Genomic DNA, 16,845 nt, shown 5'->3' with positions numbered 1-16,845 from the left:
TTTCAAATATTAGAAAAAAATTCAACTTTTTTGCACATACAGTTCCTATGAAGACCTATGTGTCTCCATGGTTACAGACTACAAACAGAACATGTGAAGTCTGATCCCGTAGTCCTACTCTTCTTCTGCCCCCTACGTTTTGCTAACTTAAATTTTGTAGATATGTACGTAGTCTATAAACAGGGAGACACACAGGTCTGCGCAGTAGCTTTAGATGCAAAATGGTAGGACGTTTTTAATCAAAACTATTTGCAAAGTTGCTTCATTTTCTTATTTGAGATGTATCTCCATAGGAACATGTTTTGGCTGCAAAAGTATTCAATACTAATACTTGATCAGAATAATGAATACTAGATGTTGCCTTGGACTAACCTATTACACATATTTGGTCTATAGACGACATAACTTTATATGGTATCAACTTTTCTCCAGACTCCAAATCTTTATGAAATAGAACAGCTTATGCTTTCACATGGCTTCCATTTTTTTATTTTCCCTCTTACTGGTTCTTTAAACAGGTAGTGACATAGGAGACTTTACCGAATACGATCCAAATCTCTTGGATGATCCTCAGTGGCCATGTGGCAAGCACAAACGGGTTTTAATATTCCCTTCCTATATGGTGAGTCTTTGCTGTATTACTCCAAGCGACCATATTTACACTAGGTTTCAGAAACTACATGGTGCTACTTGGTTTGCTCCAGTCATAATAATTCGGTCGAAATATCACATCATTACAATCAACACTTGTATGGATAAACAGAGTTTTTTTCAATTCGTTTTTCTAGCCTTAGGATGTATTAAACCAACTACAAGCCTACAAGTGCTCTAAGCACTTTTTGTTAGTTTTTGTTTTTTTTTGTCTTCTACCCAGGAGACCTGGACTTTAGATTACCAATGTAATTTTCAGTTGGGTGGAATGGTGCTATAACAAATAGTTAAATGTTGTTTATTGACATTTTACGAAGACCTGACCGAAAATGTCATCAATGAGGGTCTGTGTCCTGTGGCCCATACCCCAATCGCTAGATCGGATACTTACGTCCCATTGCAGTGAATAGGAAATTCAGAGCTCTCGTATAGAGAAAACCAATGGGCATGGCACCTTCAACCCCCACTTGCTTCTGATGTCAACTTCTGCCCTGTCTCAGTAAAATGTCAGAAGGTGTGTCAAGGTGAACCTTAGCGAGTATTAGATGGCATCAATGAAGACCTGGAATTCTTGCAATGGCAGCCATGCCTAGTGGAGCGCCAGTATCACCATTCCGAATTACCAATTCATGAATTAATAGTTCACTTTAAGGGTGAAGCCACATGTAGCACCCAAGGTGTGGCTGGGCTGTTATCAAAAACCCCAACACAATATGGTTTTATTGAAATCTGCATAGTTTTTGCAGGTTGGTCAAGTTTTTGACTGCACCTCGGCCACTCCATGAGGCGTCTTCTTAAAGGCTATGTACACATTTAAGTTAGTTTTAAAATAAATAAATAATAAGAATATATAATTGTTCATCAGTGTGATAGGTGCAGCTTCCTAAATACATTTTATTTAAATTCTTTTTACTTTTTGAGATACAGCTGCTTTGTATTCTATATACAGAGCAGCTGTATTATTCGCCGAGACCTGAGTCTGTCAGTCCCGCGGATCCACCTGTAATCTATCATATCTGATAGCAGCTCGACCGCGCAGGACCCATGGACACTGAACCCGTCAGTACCGCTGACCTGACAGACTCAGGTCTTAGCGAACAATGCAGCTGTTCTGTATACAGCATACAAAGAAGCTGTATCTCAAAAAGTAAAAATAATTTTTAATAAAACTTATTTAGGAAGTTGCATCAATCATACTGATGGACAATTGTATTAAAAATAACAAAAAAAAACTCAAAAGGTGTACGCTACTTCCTTTTCTACTCGTGTAGAGCTCAAAGTTCCTAATGCATGTTAAAATCTGCTTTATAAACGAAGGGTCTGCAGATTTAAAAAATATTTATTTTCTTAAGCACGTCCACACAAACCAATACAGTCTGATATCAAATAACAGACTAATCCCATCCAAAGAATCACCTGTACGTAATATGCCCCCCCCCTTCTTCCTCATTCTTAAAGGGGTTGTCCAGGATTAGAAAAACCTGGCTGTTTTTTTGCTAGAAAGAGTGCCACACCTGTCCATGGGTTATGTCTGGTATTGCAGCTCAGCTATATTGAATCGAATTAGGCTGTACTGCAATACCACAAACAACCTGTGGACAGGTGTGGCGCTGCTTTATGAAAAAGGCATCCATGTTTTTCTAATCCTGGACAACCCCTTTAAGGACTTAAATTTAATATACATATTCGGAAGTTTGAACAATAGATATGCTGAGTTATTTGAGCTTTGCTGGCAAAATGATATAGAAGCCCTTCAACTGTGTCTACAATTATATGCTGTAACTGTTGCATTTATTCACAGACCACTGTTATAGAATATGTGAAACCATCTGACCTCAAAAAAGATATGAATGAAACTTTCAAGGAGAAGTTTCCTTATATTAAACTGACTCTCAGTAAAATAAGAAGGTATGTATGAAGTATTTAGATATACTAACCTGATCAATAAGAAAAAAACAAACTTATTTAATTGTACCCCTGTATATGGCAATATATAATGCAATTCATATTTTATTTTTTTATGATCAGGATTTGTATGAAAAAAAATATAATAAAAAAGCAATTCCGCCATTGCGTTGTTTTTTTACGACCCCAACTATGAAACTGTTATTTTTTCCCACACGGTGAACACCGCAAAAAATAAATCAATAAAAAACAATGCCATAATCACTATTTTTTGGTCACCACCCCTCTCAAAATATGGAATAGAAAGTGATCAAAAAGTCACATGTACCCCAAAATAGTACCAATAAAAACTACAACCCGTCCCGCAAACAACAGGCCCTTACATAAAGAAGGGATTTTATTGTGCAAACGCTGCAAAACTTTAAAAAAAACAATATACATATGATATCGCTGTAATAGTCTCAACCTGCAGAATAAAGTAAACATTTCATTTATAGTGCACGGTTAACACTGTAAAAAAAACAAAAAACTGTCAGAATTGCTTGTTTTTTTGTCACTGTCTTGACAAAAAAAATGGAAGAAAAAGTGATCAAAAAAAATCGCACGTACCCAAAATAAATGGTACCAATGAAAACTACAGATTGTCCCGCAACAGATAAGCCCTCACACAGCTCTGGTGAAGAAAAAATAAAAACGTTCTGGCTCTCAGAATATGGCGACATAAAACGTGCAGAACGTTCCAAAAGCGGATAAGATTGGGCACCATTTATCAATGTGACACTGGCCACATATCTATGACTTATTATTTATTTACCGCACTGGCTGTCTGTCAGAGTATATTGTATCCACCATTACTACCTCTTATGAAAGGGCATTCCATAGCTTGACTACTCTAACTGCAAAGAAACTTTTCTTAAATTACTGTTTTAATCGTTTTCCTCCATACGTAAAGTATTGTCTCAGTCAAGGCGTGAGACGGAGCATGGACCCACTATGTTACTATTCGATTTGGATAGGGCTAAAACAAACGGGGGGCAGAGTCTAAGAGATTTGCAATATTCAGCTTAAAGGGGTTTTCTGGAGTTATTTAAACAATTGGCCAAGAGTAGGAGGGACGCCCCAAAAAAAAGAGCCGTTGCTCAATTCACGGATCTCCGTCGTTCCAGTGCGCCGCTTCCGTTCCCCCTCACCGCTGTGTATTGACATGGCTGCAGCAATGATGTGCTTGTGTACCCACATGATCGCTGCATACAATCACATGTCTCAGTGGGTATATTCACAGGATCGCTGCAGCGATCGTGTGGGTATACAGGCATGTCATGGCTGCAGCTATTTCAATACACAGCGTCGGGGGAGAAACAGAGCGGCGGTGCTGAAAAGACAAGGATCTGGGGGGTGAATAATGCCACTTTTTTTTTTTGCTTGCATCCCTCCTGCATTGGCCAATTTTTAAATAACTCTGAGAACCCCATTAAAAAGCCCTTCACAGGGGTGTGGATTCCCTGGTGACGTCCCTGAAATAGTATTCACCAGCAACCACTGATGGCCTATAGATGGTATTTCTGAAGCGAGATATCAGAATTGTTAAACGTAAGTGTGGTCGTACAAATCCGAGGTCCGTTTATTCAGCATGAGACAGATACAGATCAGGGCATTCAGCGATCAAGAGTCAGGGATGAAATCCAAGATTACAAACCACAATCACAAGTGCACAGGCAAAGACAAAGAACCCTGTTGCTCTGTGAGCATCTAACATTGGCCTGTCCCTTTAAGATGTAGCCGAGTGCGCGCTGTTATTCACGGCAAGAGTTATTTGTTGTATTTAATAGGAGCCATTGACTCTCACACTTCTATTACTACAGTGATGATTTTTCTTTTTAACACTGTCTACATAGTCTGAAGCGAGATATTCGGAAGTTAGCCCAGGATGATTGTGGCTATGAAGAACCCACAGTGGCCATGGCATTTGTATACTTTGAGAAGCTTGCATTGAAGGGGAAACTGAACAAACAGAACAGAAAACTTTGTGCTGGAGCCTGTGTCCTGTTAGCTGCCAAAATTGGGAGTGACCTCCGTAAACATGAAGTTAAACACCTCATTGATGTAAGTAGTTAAAAGAATGGTCATCCTAAACCTATCTACCACTTAGGAATTTAGTGTGTTTTTTTTTTTTCAATGAATAATGGATGCTATGTATTTAAAGGAACACTCTGGGCAAAACTGATACTGGCATGCACCCCCCACCCCCGCTCCTGCACTCGGCATACATTCGGTCAGAAGTGTTTTTTTAAGCTGATCACTTACTGTGATGGCAAATTCCTTCTAGTTAGGACATATTCCCAGATGCCATCACTTACTGATCATTGAGGGTCTGAACGCTAAGACCCCCAATGGTCCCTAGAAGGAAAGAGCTGTGGCCGCAGGCACCGTTCAATACCTGCTATCACGGGAGCAGCGCTGTGCAGGGGAAAGATCCAAAGTCGCTATAATTCTCTAGAATGAAGAGGCTGCAGCAACAATTCGTAAGTGACGGGAAAACGCTAATAATTGGCCCCATGTATCGGCCTCATCGAGCCTCACACAAGTGTATAATCTGAAGGAGAACTGTAGGGGGAAATGTTTCATGTATGAAGGTAAGGAATCCAGGTAGTCGGTGAAAAAAAATTCTATTTAGATTGTGTTTTTTCAGTAATCCAGTTACGCCATGTCTGTGCATATAAGTTTATGGCAGAGCTCATTTAAGGCCTAGGAATAATCTATAATATATATTCAATTCTCCAGATATATACATTATATCACATTTAAAATGTAGAACTTAACAGGTGTCTTTTTTTTTTTTTTCTATTTCATTTCCCTTTATAGAAACTGGAAGAAAAGTTTCGTCTGAACAGACGCGAGTTAATGGCATTTGAGTTTCCTGTCCTGGTTGCCTTGGAATTTGCACTTCACCTCCCAGAGCATGAAGTCATGCCCCATTATAGACGCTTGGCCCAAAGCTCCTAGCACAGGACAAACTTCAATAATGTCGTCCTCTGGGACATTGAAAGAGCTTACATAACCATCGCTGCTACTGGACATGCAAAAATACTTAAGTGCCCCGTCATATACACACCGTCTAGACAGCCATTTTATCAACAAGGCCACCATTCACAGAGTAACATCGCTGTGGCACATACGGTCACCCTATAGACTGGCTGCGTTCATTGTGTGTAGATGATGGATGCACTCCTATTACCAATGGTGCACTCCTATTTCATTGGTGCAACTCTGGTATTGCTTCTTTTTTTTTTTACAAAGGCAGACTGACACATAAAACCATTCCTCTACTCCGAACAGTCCATTTTTGCTTTGGATCCACAAGTGGACGTTCTCATCTCTCCGGCTTCAGATCTGACATTCATCATAAAGTGGAGGAAATGCTTACATTATGAACGGTGTCAGACATTCTCTGTGTCAAAAGCAAACGTGCCAATGTCTTTTCCTAACTTCTTCTTTTTATAAGAACTACATTGTGTGTTTTACAACACACTGAATCCTTCTGCCTGATATACTGGAGAAGCAGCAGAAAGTGACTTGTCAGAATCTATAGGAAGCAATGAACCATATTTTCTTACCATGAAACTTGGTGGCACCGGGCATGACACTTGTCGACCAACACTACAAACTGATTCATTCCGTCAGTGTACGATCGAAGGCTGACAATTTTTACATATTTTGGTATAAAGCCACGTTATTTTAAACTATTGCACTTTTCCACTATGGAGGAAACGCGTCGAGTCGCACAATTTACTGAGATTCTGTGCTCTATGTTAGAGTGCGTTTTTAGCACGTTTTTTTGTGCTACATGTTTAGCAGTGTTGAAATAATGTTTAGCAGCTGCCCGTTATAATTTTGTGTAACAATGCATTCATCTCCAACATTGCCTAAGTGTGCTTCTATGAAAATCAATGTAACCTAATGCATATCTAGCCTCAGACAAACATGAATACAAGTGCTATTGTTCCGTATGTTTTTAAAGGGGTCTCATTTTGGCAGCCTAAATTATACTTGACTTTTATATTTAAAATAATATAGATAGATGACTGCACTGCCAGTCCATGAGATGTTCTCCAGTAGGCACCACCAATCATAATCTTTAAAGTGTACCCATTACCTGCACTCATAGGAGGCTTCAGTTTTGTGGGCTGTTTCAGTATTTAGACTGTGATGTCACTTGAACCTCATGACCCAGCCGTGACACTTGGTGACATCACTAGTTTCCAGTGAATTACAGGAGCTGCTTTCTTAAGCGGGTGGTTACACTTTAAACACATACTGCCAAATATACACTACTTTATCCAAATGCTTAGATTCTAGGGACATGGGGTTTTATTTTTGTATGTTTTATTTTCTAAATGTTTAACCATTTATTAAACACTTAGTTCATGATTAAGGGCTATGATTGGGCGCCGGATGGTGAACACTATTCTGATCTGTTGTGGCACCTTTGGCTGTTCATTTAAACTTAAAAATAGATCACAAAATGTTGTGGATTTAGCCCCAAATACGGTATGTTGAACTGAAATTGTGCCTTTGACTGATATATTGTTTTAGGACTAGTTCACTTACTTTTTTTTCGCTACATTCACATTTTAGTATTTACTTTTTTAAATAAAGTCAGAACTATATTAAACAGTTTTTTGTTAATTTGATGGTACCATATATAATAAGATTAAAGTTGTATTTGACTTGCATAATACGTATTAAACACAATCTGCCACTTTGTCCATCTCATACGCTCACATGTCCAGGAAGCTCAGATCTATGCTGCTGTTTGCAGAGTACACACACTTGAGGCTTGTTTTATCCGTCGTTGCTGAAATAACATGGAAGGAAAAAGTTGGTCAGTTTTCTATTCCACTTACGGTAAGTGGCTCTATCGGACTAAGGATTGAAAAAAAATATTTTACATCCTGCAAGACCCCTATTTAGTAAAGTCCGGTAAAGACATTCACCAGTGACCTGATTCCCTTCATATCCGTTTTATTCTTACTGACACTGGGGAGGTTGTTCTCTATAGTGATGACCTAGCAAATAGTGCCGATTTCACCTTCCTTGACCCTTGTGAGTTTGAGCACCCCCGTATTGATGCTCCTTTCTTCATTATATGACAACTGATCATTCTTTTTTTTATTGTTAGTTTACTTGCTTGTATAGTGACAGCTAAAGTTACAATATTAATTGGTTCCAGAAGGAGAATTGTAACTTGGGAAAAATTTATGGGAAACTAGGAATGGGCCCCCAAAATGTCAACCTAAAAGATAAAGATTAAACTCTTCCCGACATTTGACATAACTGTACCACGTAGCCGGGAATGGTAAGTAAGGGTTACGGGATAAGCCCGCTGCATTTTTAGTGGTTGTCGGCTGTATGTTACAGCTGACAACTGACTGTAACGGAGTTATCTACAGTCCCGGCTGTTTAAAGGGAATGTGTCGCTAGAATTTTTTTTTTATATATATATATATAGTTAAACAGTTAGTATATAAATGATTACACATTGTTCTAATTTTTTTAATTTTTTCACAAGTCAGGAAATATTATAAATTAGATTCTAATTTTATAAAATTTCCATGTGCTGGTCACTAGAGGGAGCAATTCGCAAAATTGCAGCATTGGCATGTGGTAAAGCAACCTCATTGCTTTATGCTGCAAAATTGAAGACGACACACTCGTTCTAGTGTCCTCAAACAATCCCCCCTCCTTTATCCTGACTAGTGCCAGGAGAAAGGTGGGGGTTTAATGTTCAAACCTCCTACACTGTGTGCCGCCATTTTTTGAGCGAATGCACAGTGTAGGAGGATTAGATAGTGGTAATCACACAGTATAACACGAACATACACACACATCACATACACAAACATAACTTACCTGCTCCTGCCTCCGCTCCTAGTCTGAACATATGGACGGAAGCCGCGACCGGAAGTAGTCATCTTACTGTCCGGCCACGGCTTCCGGTCGACATGAAAATGGCGCCAGATTTCGCTCTGCCGAAGACCTTCCTTTTGGTCTGTGTGGGAGCAGCGCATGCGCCGTTCCCACACAGACGGCATATGCTATAGTGAATGGCTCCCGTTCACATTCTCTATGGGGTTGTATGTGCCGTATTCCATCTCTGTATGTGTCGTTAATCGACACATACAGAGATGAAAAAAAAAATGGCAGCCCCCATAGAGAAGTAAAAGAAATAAAAAATAAAAAAGTACAATACAAAAACACAAATAAATAAAATTTATTTTCATGACATACTAAAAGCAATAACATATAAAAAAAATTTTTTTCGTGACACCTTCTCTTTAACAACTTCGATGCCAGCATCTAAGTCGTTAGGAAAAGGAGCGGCCCTCCACCATCCCATCAACTTCCAGCAACACGATTGAGGGGTGCTGATGGTTGCCATGGCAGCCTGGGGGCCATATGAAGGTAGAGAGGTACAATATACGGCAATACATAAGTATTAAGTGTATAGTACCAGCGATCAAACAATTGCCTTTTTAAGTCTCCAAGTGGGACTATTAACATTTAGTTAAAGTTTTTAAATGGTAAAACATATAAGAAAAATTTATATAAATTTGGTATTGCTATCGATCCACAGAATAACGTTTTATGTCATTTTTACGACATGGTGAACGCCGTAAAAGTAAAACCCAAAAATAAATGGCGGTATTGCATTTTCTTTTTATTCCACCCAACAAATATTTTTTTTTCAGTTTGTCAGTACATTATGTGGTGCCATTGAAAAAAAGGGGCGGGAGGGCAGGGAAACCGCAGATCATAAATACGCTCTGCAGAAGAAAGTGTGATATTCAGTAGTTTTCAGAAAATTCAACGTACACCTGATCACCGATTCCCTTTAAAATTCACTTATCAATTTTTTTTTTGTGATCTAAAATCGAAAAAGGCCATATTGTAGATAGTGTTTGATATATAGATGACATTTATGATTATTTATAAATCAGACGTGGCCGATTGTGCACCAAAAATCTGCAACAAATTATAGTACAATACTTTTTCCAAATTTAAAGTATGCCTATTGTTTCTGCTTTATCTGAACTTACACTAAGGCCTTATGCACACTTCCATCACTGTTTTCACAACCGTTTCTCACGGATTCGTGTGTCCATTATGGTATCCGTGTGGTTTCCGTGTCTACTCCGTGTCCATTCCGTGTTTCCGTTTCAAATGGACGTTGTGCTTCCGTGTTTCCGTTAAAAAAACGGAAGGTATTGAACTTCATTTGAACTTGTCACATGTCCTGGTCTGTGAACTCTGGCACGCCCTACCATTGCTAGGGCAACGGATCCGTCAAAAACGGACGGCACATGGAAGCCTTCCGTGTGCTGTCCGTTTTTTTCACTGACCCATTGACTTCTATGGGCCCTACGTTCACGGAACCACTGACAAAAGTAGGACATGCTCTACTTTTGATGGAACGGAACAACGTATCCATAAAAATAACGGAAGTGTGCATGGGCCCATTGAAATGAATGGGTCAGGGTGCTATCTGTGACAAAAACAAGTGTAATTTTTTGCCCATCTTATTTTTGATGCATTTTAATTTAAAAAAAAAGGAAATTATAGTAAAATATCTGTCCCTTTTTTGTTATTTACTATTTCTTTCATATACCGCACAGATGCACTTAAATTATGATTATGATAGCTGAAAATAAAAATTCTGATGTGACCATCAGTGATGCAGTAAACCATTCAAGGTTATCTTATTCAAGGCTATCATTCAAGGTTATCTTACAATGTCTTAACCATTTAAAGGCTATGTAAATGTTCAAAAGTGTTGTTTTTTTTAATAAAAACGTGTATTAGTGTGTGTTAACTTAGTAAATACATTTAATTTAAAATAATTTTTACTTTTTAAGCTACAGCTGCTCTATGCATTCTCTATACAAAGCAGCTGTATCTAGTGATATTTACTGAATCAGTCAGTCCCGTGAACCTGATGGGTTCAGTGTCAGCGGGTGCTGCGTGTCTCTCACATGAACTTAGATCTGATGGATAACAGGTGGATCCTGCGTGCCAGGGACCAGCTGACACTAAAACCATCCGTCCCGTGGACGTGATGGGAGCAAGATTCAGCGAGCGATGCAGCTGCTCTGTATAGAGAATACAGAGCAGCTGTATCTTAAAAAGTAAAAAACATTTTATAAAATGTATTTACATAGTTTATTAACACACACTAATACACGTTTTTATATAAAGAAAACCCACTTTCAAACATTTACATAGCCTTTAAATGTTTTGCTAATTAACTAAATGTTAACTATTTCATTTCCATTCAGCTTCATAATGAAGCACAAACTTCCATGTTAATTTACTCCTGTGTTTTCTGCCGTGCGCATTGTGGCGTCATGGCACTTCATATAATCTGCAATTATCTACTGCTCTGAGCATATATCTGACTCTGTAAAGCAGTAATATTACTGAGTGTTAATGAAAGTATCTTGGATTCCCTAAAGTCACTAACCGCCAATGATTGGCAGCTTTCTTTCTGTGCATAGTAATAGGGAAAAAGCTGATATTAAGCTACGGCTGGTTGGGGGTAGTGGAAACTTGTGAATGTCCTGAACTCCTTCCTCACAGCGCGAGGCGAGCGCTGAACCGTTTAAAACGTACGTTTTCCAAAATGAAAGCACATTCCCACATAACTGACGGACCGCTAAAATCAGTGTTTCTGTCTATACTCAGAAAGGGCAACATAAAGTTGCTGACAGGTTTGGGCCTTTTGTTAGAATACTATGCACGAATGTCAGGCATTTGCAGTAAAATACTGTAACGTACTTCCGCCATTAGTATGGGAAGCCTCAAAGTTTACTAGTAATGTTTCCTCAAATCTTGGTATCTATCTAGTGGGTACAGTGTTCTAAAAGCTGGGCAATCTAAAACACAGCCCAAGAAAGCATTGCTGTACAGTGCTAACACATGGAGGGCCAAATAATAAGTCATGCAGCACACCATGCCCAGATAAGTAGTGCCGTACAGCACCCAGATAAATAGTGTCATACAATGTCCAGATAAATAATGCCTTACCCTGCCCAAGAAAATAGTGCATACAGTACCTACACTCCACAACTTTTTAGAAGATGGAGTTATGAATACCCTAGATGAACTCTGGCACATGATGGGGAGTTGCATGTACCGTGTAGAGGACTGGCCACACCATCTAATAACAGGTACTTTGGTCAGTTAGGTGGAGCTTTGTCTATGAGATACAAAAAGAGCTGCTTTTGGCATGTCTGTGTCTTGAACCAATAACACTAGTTCCTGTTTTTGGAAACCGAGAGTGTGAGACTCCTGAAGATGTGGGACCACAATTCTACACAGCTTATTGTATTCAGTACTACATAGCAAGCACATTTTTTTCAGAAGCAATGCCACTAACGTACAGGGCCTACAAGGCAATATTATAAAGTCCTAGTGACGTTCTTTTCCAACACTTGGGCTGAACGATATTGCTATATCACTTTTGTATAAATGCTAGCAACGAGAGATGCATTATGCAGAACACCCTTAAAATGAGACTATGGGTACTTAACCATTCACAGTATACGATTTTACTCTCCGCTCCCTATATAAAGTATAGACAAGGTGTAGGTTTCTATTTTGCTGAGATTTTCATTTATCTGGGGTATCTTATCTCAGTAGGTTATCATGGCTCAGAAAAACAAGTAAGGCTTTGTTCAAATCTGCGGCAGGATCCCGTTCCGGCTGAGCTTTCTGTCAGAACGGGACCCTGACTGACAAACGGAAACCAAAGGTTTCAGTTCCATCACCACTGATTTCAATGGTGATGGATCCGGTGCCATTGGTTTCCGTTTGTCTCCGTTCTGCGAGGATTCCGTCGTTTCAACGGAATCAAGTGTAGTCGACTACGGTATTAATTCTGTCAAAACGACGGAACCCTTGCACAACGGAGACAAACTGAGACCATTGGCACCAGATCAGTCACCATTGAAATCAGTGCTGATGGAAACTGAAACCTTTTGGTTTTTGTCTGTCAGGGCTCCGCTCCGATGGAAAGCTCCAATGGAACGGAGCCCAAGCGCAGTTGTGAACGAAGCCTAAGACATACGTATATTCATATACTCTGTCTGTTAAAAGCCAGAGGATAAGTATTGTTCTGTGCAATACAAACATATGTGGCAGTCTCACAGTGCTGTGCCAGATATAGGATATATACAAACTACTTGCAATATCAAGAGTCCATATAGTTTGTTAATTTGTTTTGTAAGTTTGCTGCTAATCTAAAGTAACTGTTAGGCAGCTTTCACATGGAGTTATTTGATCAGTATATTGCATCAGTATTTGGAAGTGGCATCAAAATCAGGAGTGGCACTTACACAGAGAAAAGTAGAATGGAAAGATTTGGATAATGGAGGACTCCGCAGCAAATCGGACCCAGAACCTGCAGGAAATTCCGGCTGAATGTCTGCACCAAATTGGGTGCACATCTTTGGCCGTATTCGCCACTGTAGAAAGTAGAGCCAATAAAAAATATCCATACTCCCCTTCCTGGCATTGTCATAATGATACATCCCTGCTCCTCATGTCTGGTCTACGAGCAGCTGGCCTCCTATGATGACACTGGAAAATCTCAAGGGAGGAAATACGCAACAAAAATGCATCGTGAGGAGTTTTTACCAGTAGCATAACAATTTTTGCTTTGAATTAAAATTTCGCACCTCAGGTCAATTTATGCACGTTATCTTGGTTAATTTTTTATTTATTTTTTCCAGCAGGGGGAATGCGGTTTGGTAAAATTTCATACACCTTGCTGCTACTCTAATACACTGCCGATTTTCCGTCCACCAATGCGGATGGAAAACCTGCAGCTAATCCATCCTGTGTGAACATGCCCATAGGCTTCATTCACACACAGCTTTCACTTGTTTTTCCCCAAAAAAATGCTGTGGCCAGATGTTACTTCAAAGTCTATCATAAAATATGAAAAACCTACATACAGTGTTTTGCTTTGTGGCATTTATGGAGGTCAGTGGTGTTTTTTTCAAATGGCAGCATGTTTTAGGCATGTACAAAATATAAACCGCATGTAAAACCACCTATAAAAAAAAAACGCTTAAAACCCATGGTGTTTTTTTTAAATGCGTGTGTGAAGAAGGCCTTAAGAACAAACTTATTCCTGGCTACAATAGTTGTAACTGTTCGGTCTGTGCTCGTTAAATCAAGGTAGACAACTTCTGCTCTACTTTTGTTTCTTTATGTACCATTATAGAGGTCGGAGCTTTGCTTTTTTGATACAGAGCTCAAAATCATCTGCAAAGTTATATCAACGGTCAATGGAAACCAAAGTTATCAACCAATTGAGGGCTGGATTCCAAATCACAGTGAAAATCAATTTAAAAAATGTAAATCACAGACAAATCCATGTGTGAATTTTATCATGGCAACTCATATTGTGACTTAGTAGTGTGTATGGCCCCCACGTACCTATATGCACTCCCGACAATGTCTGGGCATGCTCCTGATAAGATGGCGGATGGTGTCCTAGGGGATCTCCTCCCAGACCTGGATCAGCGCATCAGTGATCTCCTGAGCAGTCTGAGGCATTACTTGGTGGCCCCGGAGGCACCGATTCATAATTTCCCAGTAGTTCTCAACTGGATTCAGGTCTGTGAAATGTGGGGGCCAGTTAATGGCATCAATGTCTTCCTCATCCATGAACTGCCTACACACTCGGGCCACGAGTCACTAGTCAGACCACACATGGAATATTGTGTTCAATTTGTGCACCTGCGTATAAGGAGGTTATGGCTAAACTAGAATGGGTGCAAAGAAGGGCGACCAAGGTAATTAAGGGAATGGGCGGATTGCAGTACCAAAAATGGTTATCAAACTTGGGGCTATTCAGTTTAGGATAGCCCAAATAATGGTCTTTTTACACCTAGGTCTGTAACAAGGACAAGGGGAGATCCTATACGTCTAGTGGAAAAAAGCATTCACCACCATCACAGACGGGGGTTCTTTACTGTGAGAGCAGTGAGACTATGGAACTTTCTGCCACAGGATGTTGTGGTGGTTGATTCTTTGAACAAGTTCAAGAAGGCCTTGATGCATTTCTTGAAAAATATAATATTACATGTTATGAGTTCTAGATTCTGGAGATGGGAAGTTGATCAGGGATTTATTCTGATTGCCATGTTTGGAGTCGGGGAGGAATTTTTCCCCTAATGAGGCAATTGGCATTATCCTTATGGGAGCTTTGCCTTCCTCTGATTTAACATGGTAGGATTATAGATTGGACTTGATGGACCTGTGTCTTTTTTTCAACCTTATCATCTACGTAACATGAGGCCGAGCATTGTTCTTCACCAGGAAGAACCCAGGGACCACTGGGCCAGTGTAAGGTCTGACAATGGCTTTGAGGATTTTATCCCGGTACCAAACAGCAGTCAGGGTACCATTCGCTATCAATCACGTGGAGGTTTGCGCCACCCTCCAAGGATATGCCTCCCTAGACCATCACTGACCCACTGCCAAACCGCTTATGCTGGAGGATGTTGCAGGCAGTATAATGTTTACCACGGTGTCTCCAGACTCTTTCACGTCTGTCACATTCTCAGTGTGAACCTGCTCTCATCTGTGAAGAGAATTGGGTTCCAATGGCGGAACTGACAATTCTGGTGTTCTCTAGCAAATGCCAATCAAGCTGCATGGCACTGGGCTGTGAGTAAAGGTCTCACTACATGATGTCTGGCCCTCATGGAGTCTGCTTCTGAAAGTTTGGTCAGAAACATGCATACCAGTAGCTCCGTGGAGGTCATTTTGTAGGGCTCTGGCAGTGCTCCTCCTGTTTCTGTTTGCACAAAGAAGCAGATAAAAGTCCTGCTGATGGGTTAATGTCCTTCTACGGCCCTGTCCGTCTCTCCTAGTGTAATGGCCCAGCTTGGTATTTGCCCCATGCTCTTGAGACTGTGCTAAGAGACACAGCAAACCTTATTGAGACGGCACGTATGGATGTGCCATCCTGGAGGAGCTTGTCTACCTGTGCAACCTGAATAAGCTGCAGTTACTGCCTCATGCTAACATTAGTGACAAGGACACTAGCACAATGCAAAACCAGGAAGGTTAAGGAAAGAAAAAGTGTCTGTGGCCACTACCTGCAAAACCATTCCCTTTTTGGGGGTTACCTTGCGGATGCTTCTACAGCGAACCGGTTGTCAATTTCATGTGCACCACAACAGGAGAAATTGATTTACAATCGCTTATGCTTCCTAACTGGACAGATTGATATTCCTGAAGTTTAATGGACTTGGGGTTACATGGAGCTGCTTAAGCGCTCCCTTAATTTTTTTGAGTTGTGTATTTAGTCATATGTTGCACTAAATTTAAGACGGCATTTGTCCCATTTGATAAATCTGAATGACTCCACTTGTTATATGCCTGGGGCTGTAAGTAAAGATGCAAATAAGAATAAAAAGTTGTATCTTTTTTTGCAACGTTTTTTAAAAAGTCACATTTAATAAATGTATTCCTAAACTCTTATGGATCTCAGCTAGATCTAGATCTGTTACTAGGGCGCATTATTCACCATATAGGTTGGCTAAAATGTTTAAAGGTCGGAAAGCAAACTGTCCTAAGTGTGCAGGGGAAGAGGCAGACTTAATCCATATGTTGTGGTCATGTCCCCAAAATAAAGAGATTCTGGGAGGATATCCTTAGAGAAATTGTAGAGAGATATGGGGTTGAAATCCCCTGGGACCCGGTTATTTGTGTATTGGGTTATGGATATTAAGAAAGAAGTCCTATTGAAACTGCTATATTGGGCACGTAAGACCATTAGGTTTAAATTGATCAAGCAGGATCCACCTACGGGAAATTCCTGGAGGAAATATGTGAGGAGGATGTTACAATACAAAAAAATCTATTACCTAGCGAATAGTAGGAAGGTAGAGCTTGAGGAGTTGTGGGGAAGTTGGTTGCAATAGGTTGGATGTATTCATTTGTGGAGGGGAGGGGGAGGAGAGATGGATATGTTTTTCTTTTTGTTTGGGGCTATATGTGAGGCCCTATCCACAGGGGCTACTAACTACAGGGGGATTTATGGGGGCCACCATCTACAGGGGGCTCTATGTAGGGCACTATCTAAAGAGGGCTCTATGCAGGGCAGAATCTACAGGAGGCTCTATAGGGGGCACTGTCTACAGGGGGCTCTATGGGGGCCACTATCTTCAGGGGACTCTATGGGGGGCACTGTATGTGATACAGCGTATGGTGCTA

General features: G+C 40.2%; 1 protein-coding gene across 2 annotated transcripts in view; it reads left to right on the top strand.

The window, feature by feature from the left end:
• The window catches only part of CABLES1 (Cdk5 and Abl enzyme substrate 1), a 98,377-nt gene extending 91,149 nt beyond the window's left edge, over positions 1-7,228 (top strand). For both annotated transcript variants that reach the window (XM_075826351.1, XM_075826350.1), the window contains exons 7-10: positions 519-622; positions 2,453-2,559; positions 4,452-4,659; positions 5,419-7,228. In XM_075826351.1, coding sequence (XP_075682466.1) covers positions 519-622; positions 2,453-2,559; positions 4,452-4,659; positions 5,419-5,559 — 560 coding nt within the window. In that variant the 3' untranslated portion in view covers positions 5,560-7,228. The remainder of the gene's footprint in view (positions 1-518; positions 623-2,452; positions 2,560-4,451; positions 4,660-5,418) is intronic.
• Positions 7,229-16,845: the final 9,617 nt, after the last annotated feature.

This window comes from Rhinoderma darwinii, chromosome 5 (genome assembly GCF_050947455.1).
Source record: "Rhinoderma darwinii isolate aRhiDar2 chromosome 5, aRhiDar2.hap1, whole genome shotgun sequence".
Classification (NCBI taxonomy): domain Eukaryota; kingdom Metazoa; phylum Chordata; class Amphibia; order Anura; family Rhinodermatidae; genus Rhinoderma; species Rhinoderma darwinii.
The sequence above is the reverse complement of the archived record's forward strand: the minus strand, read 5'-3'. Positions and strand labels throughout refer to the sequence as shown.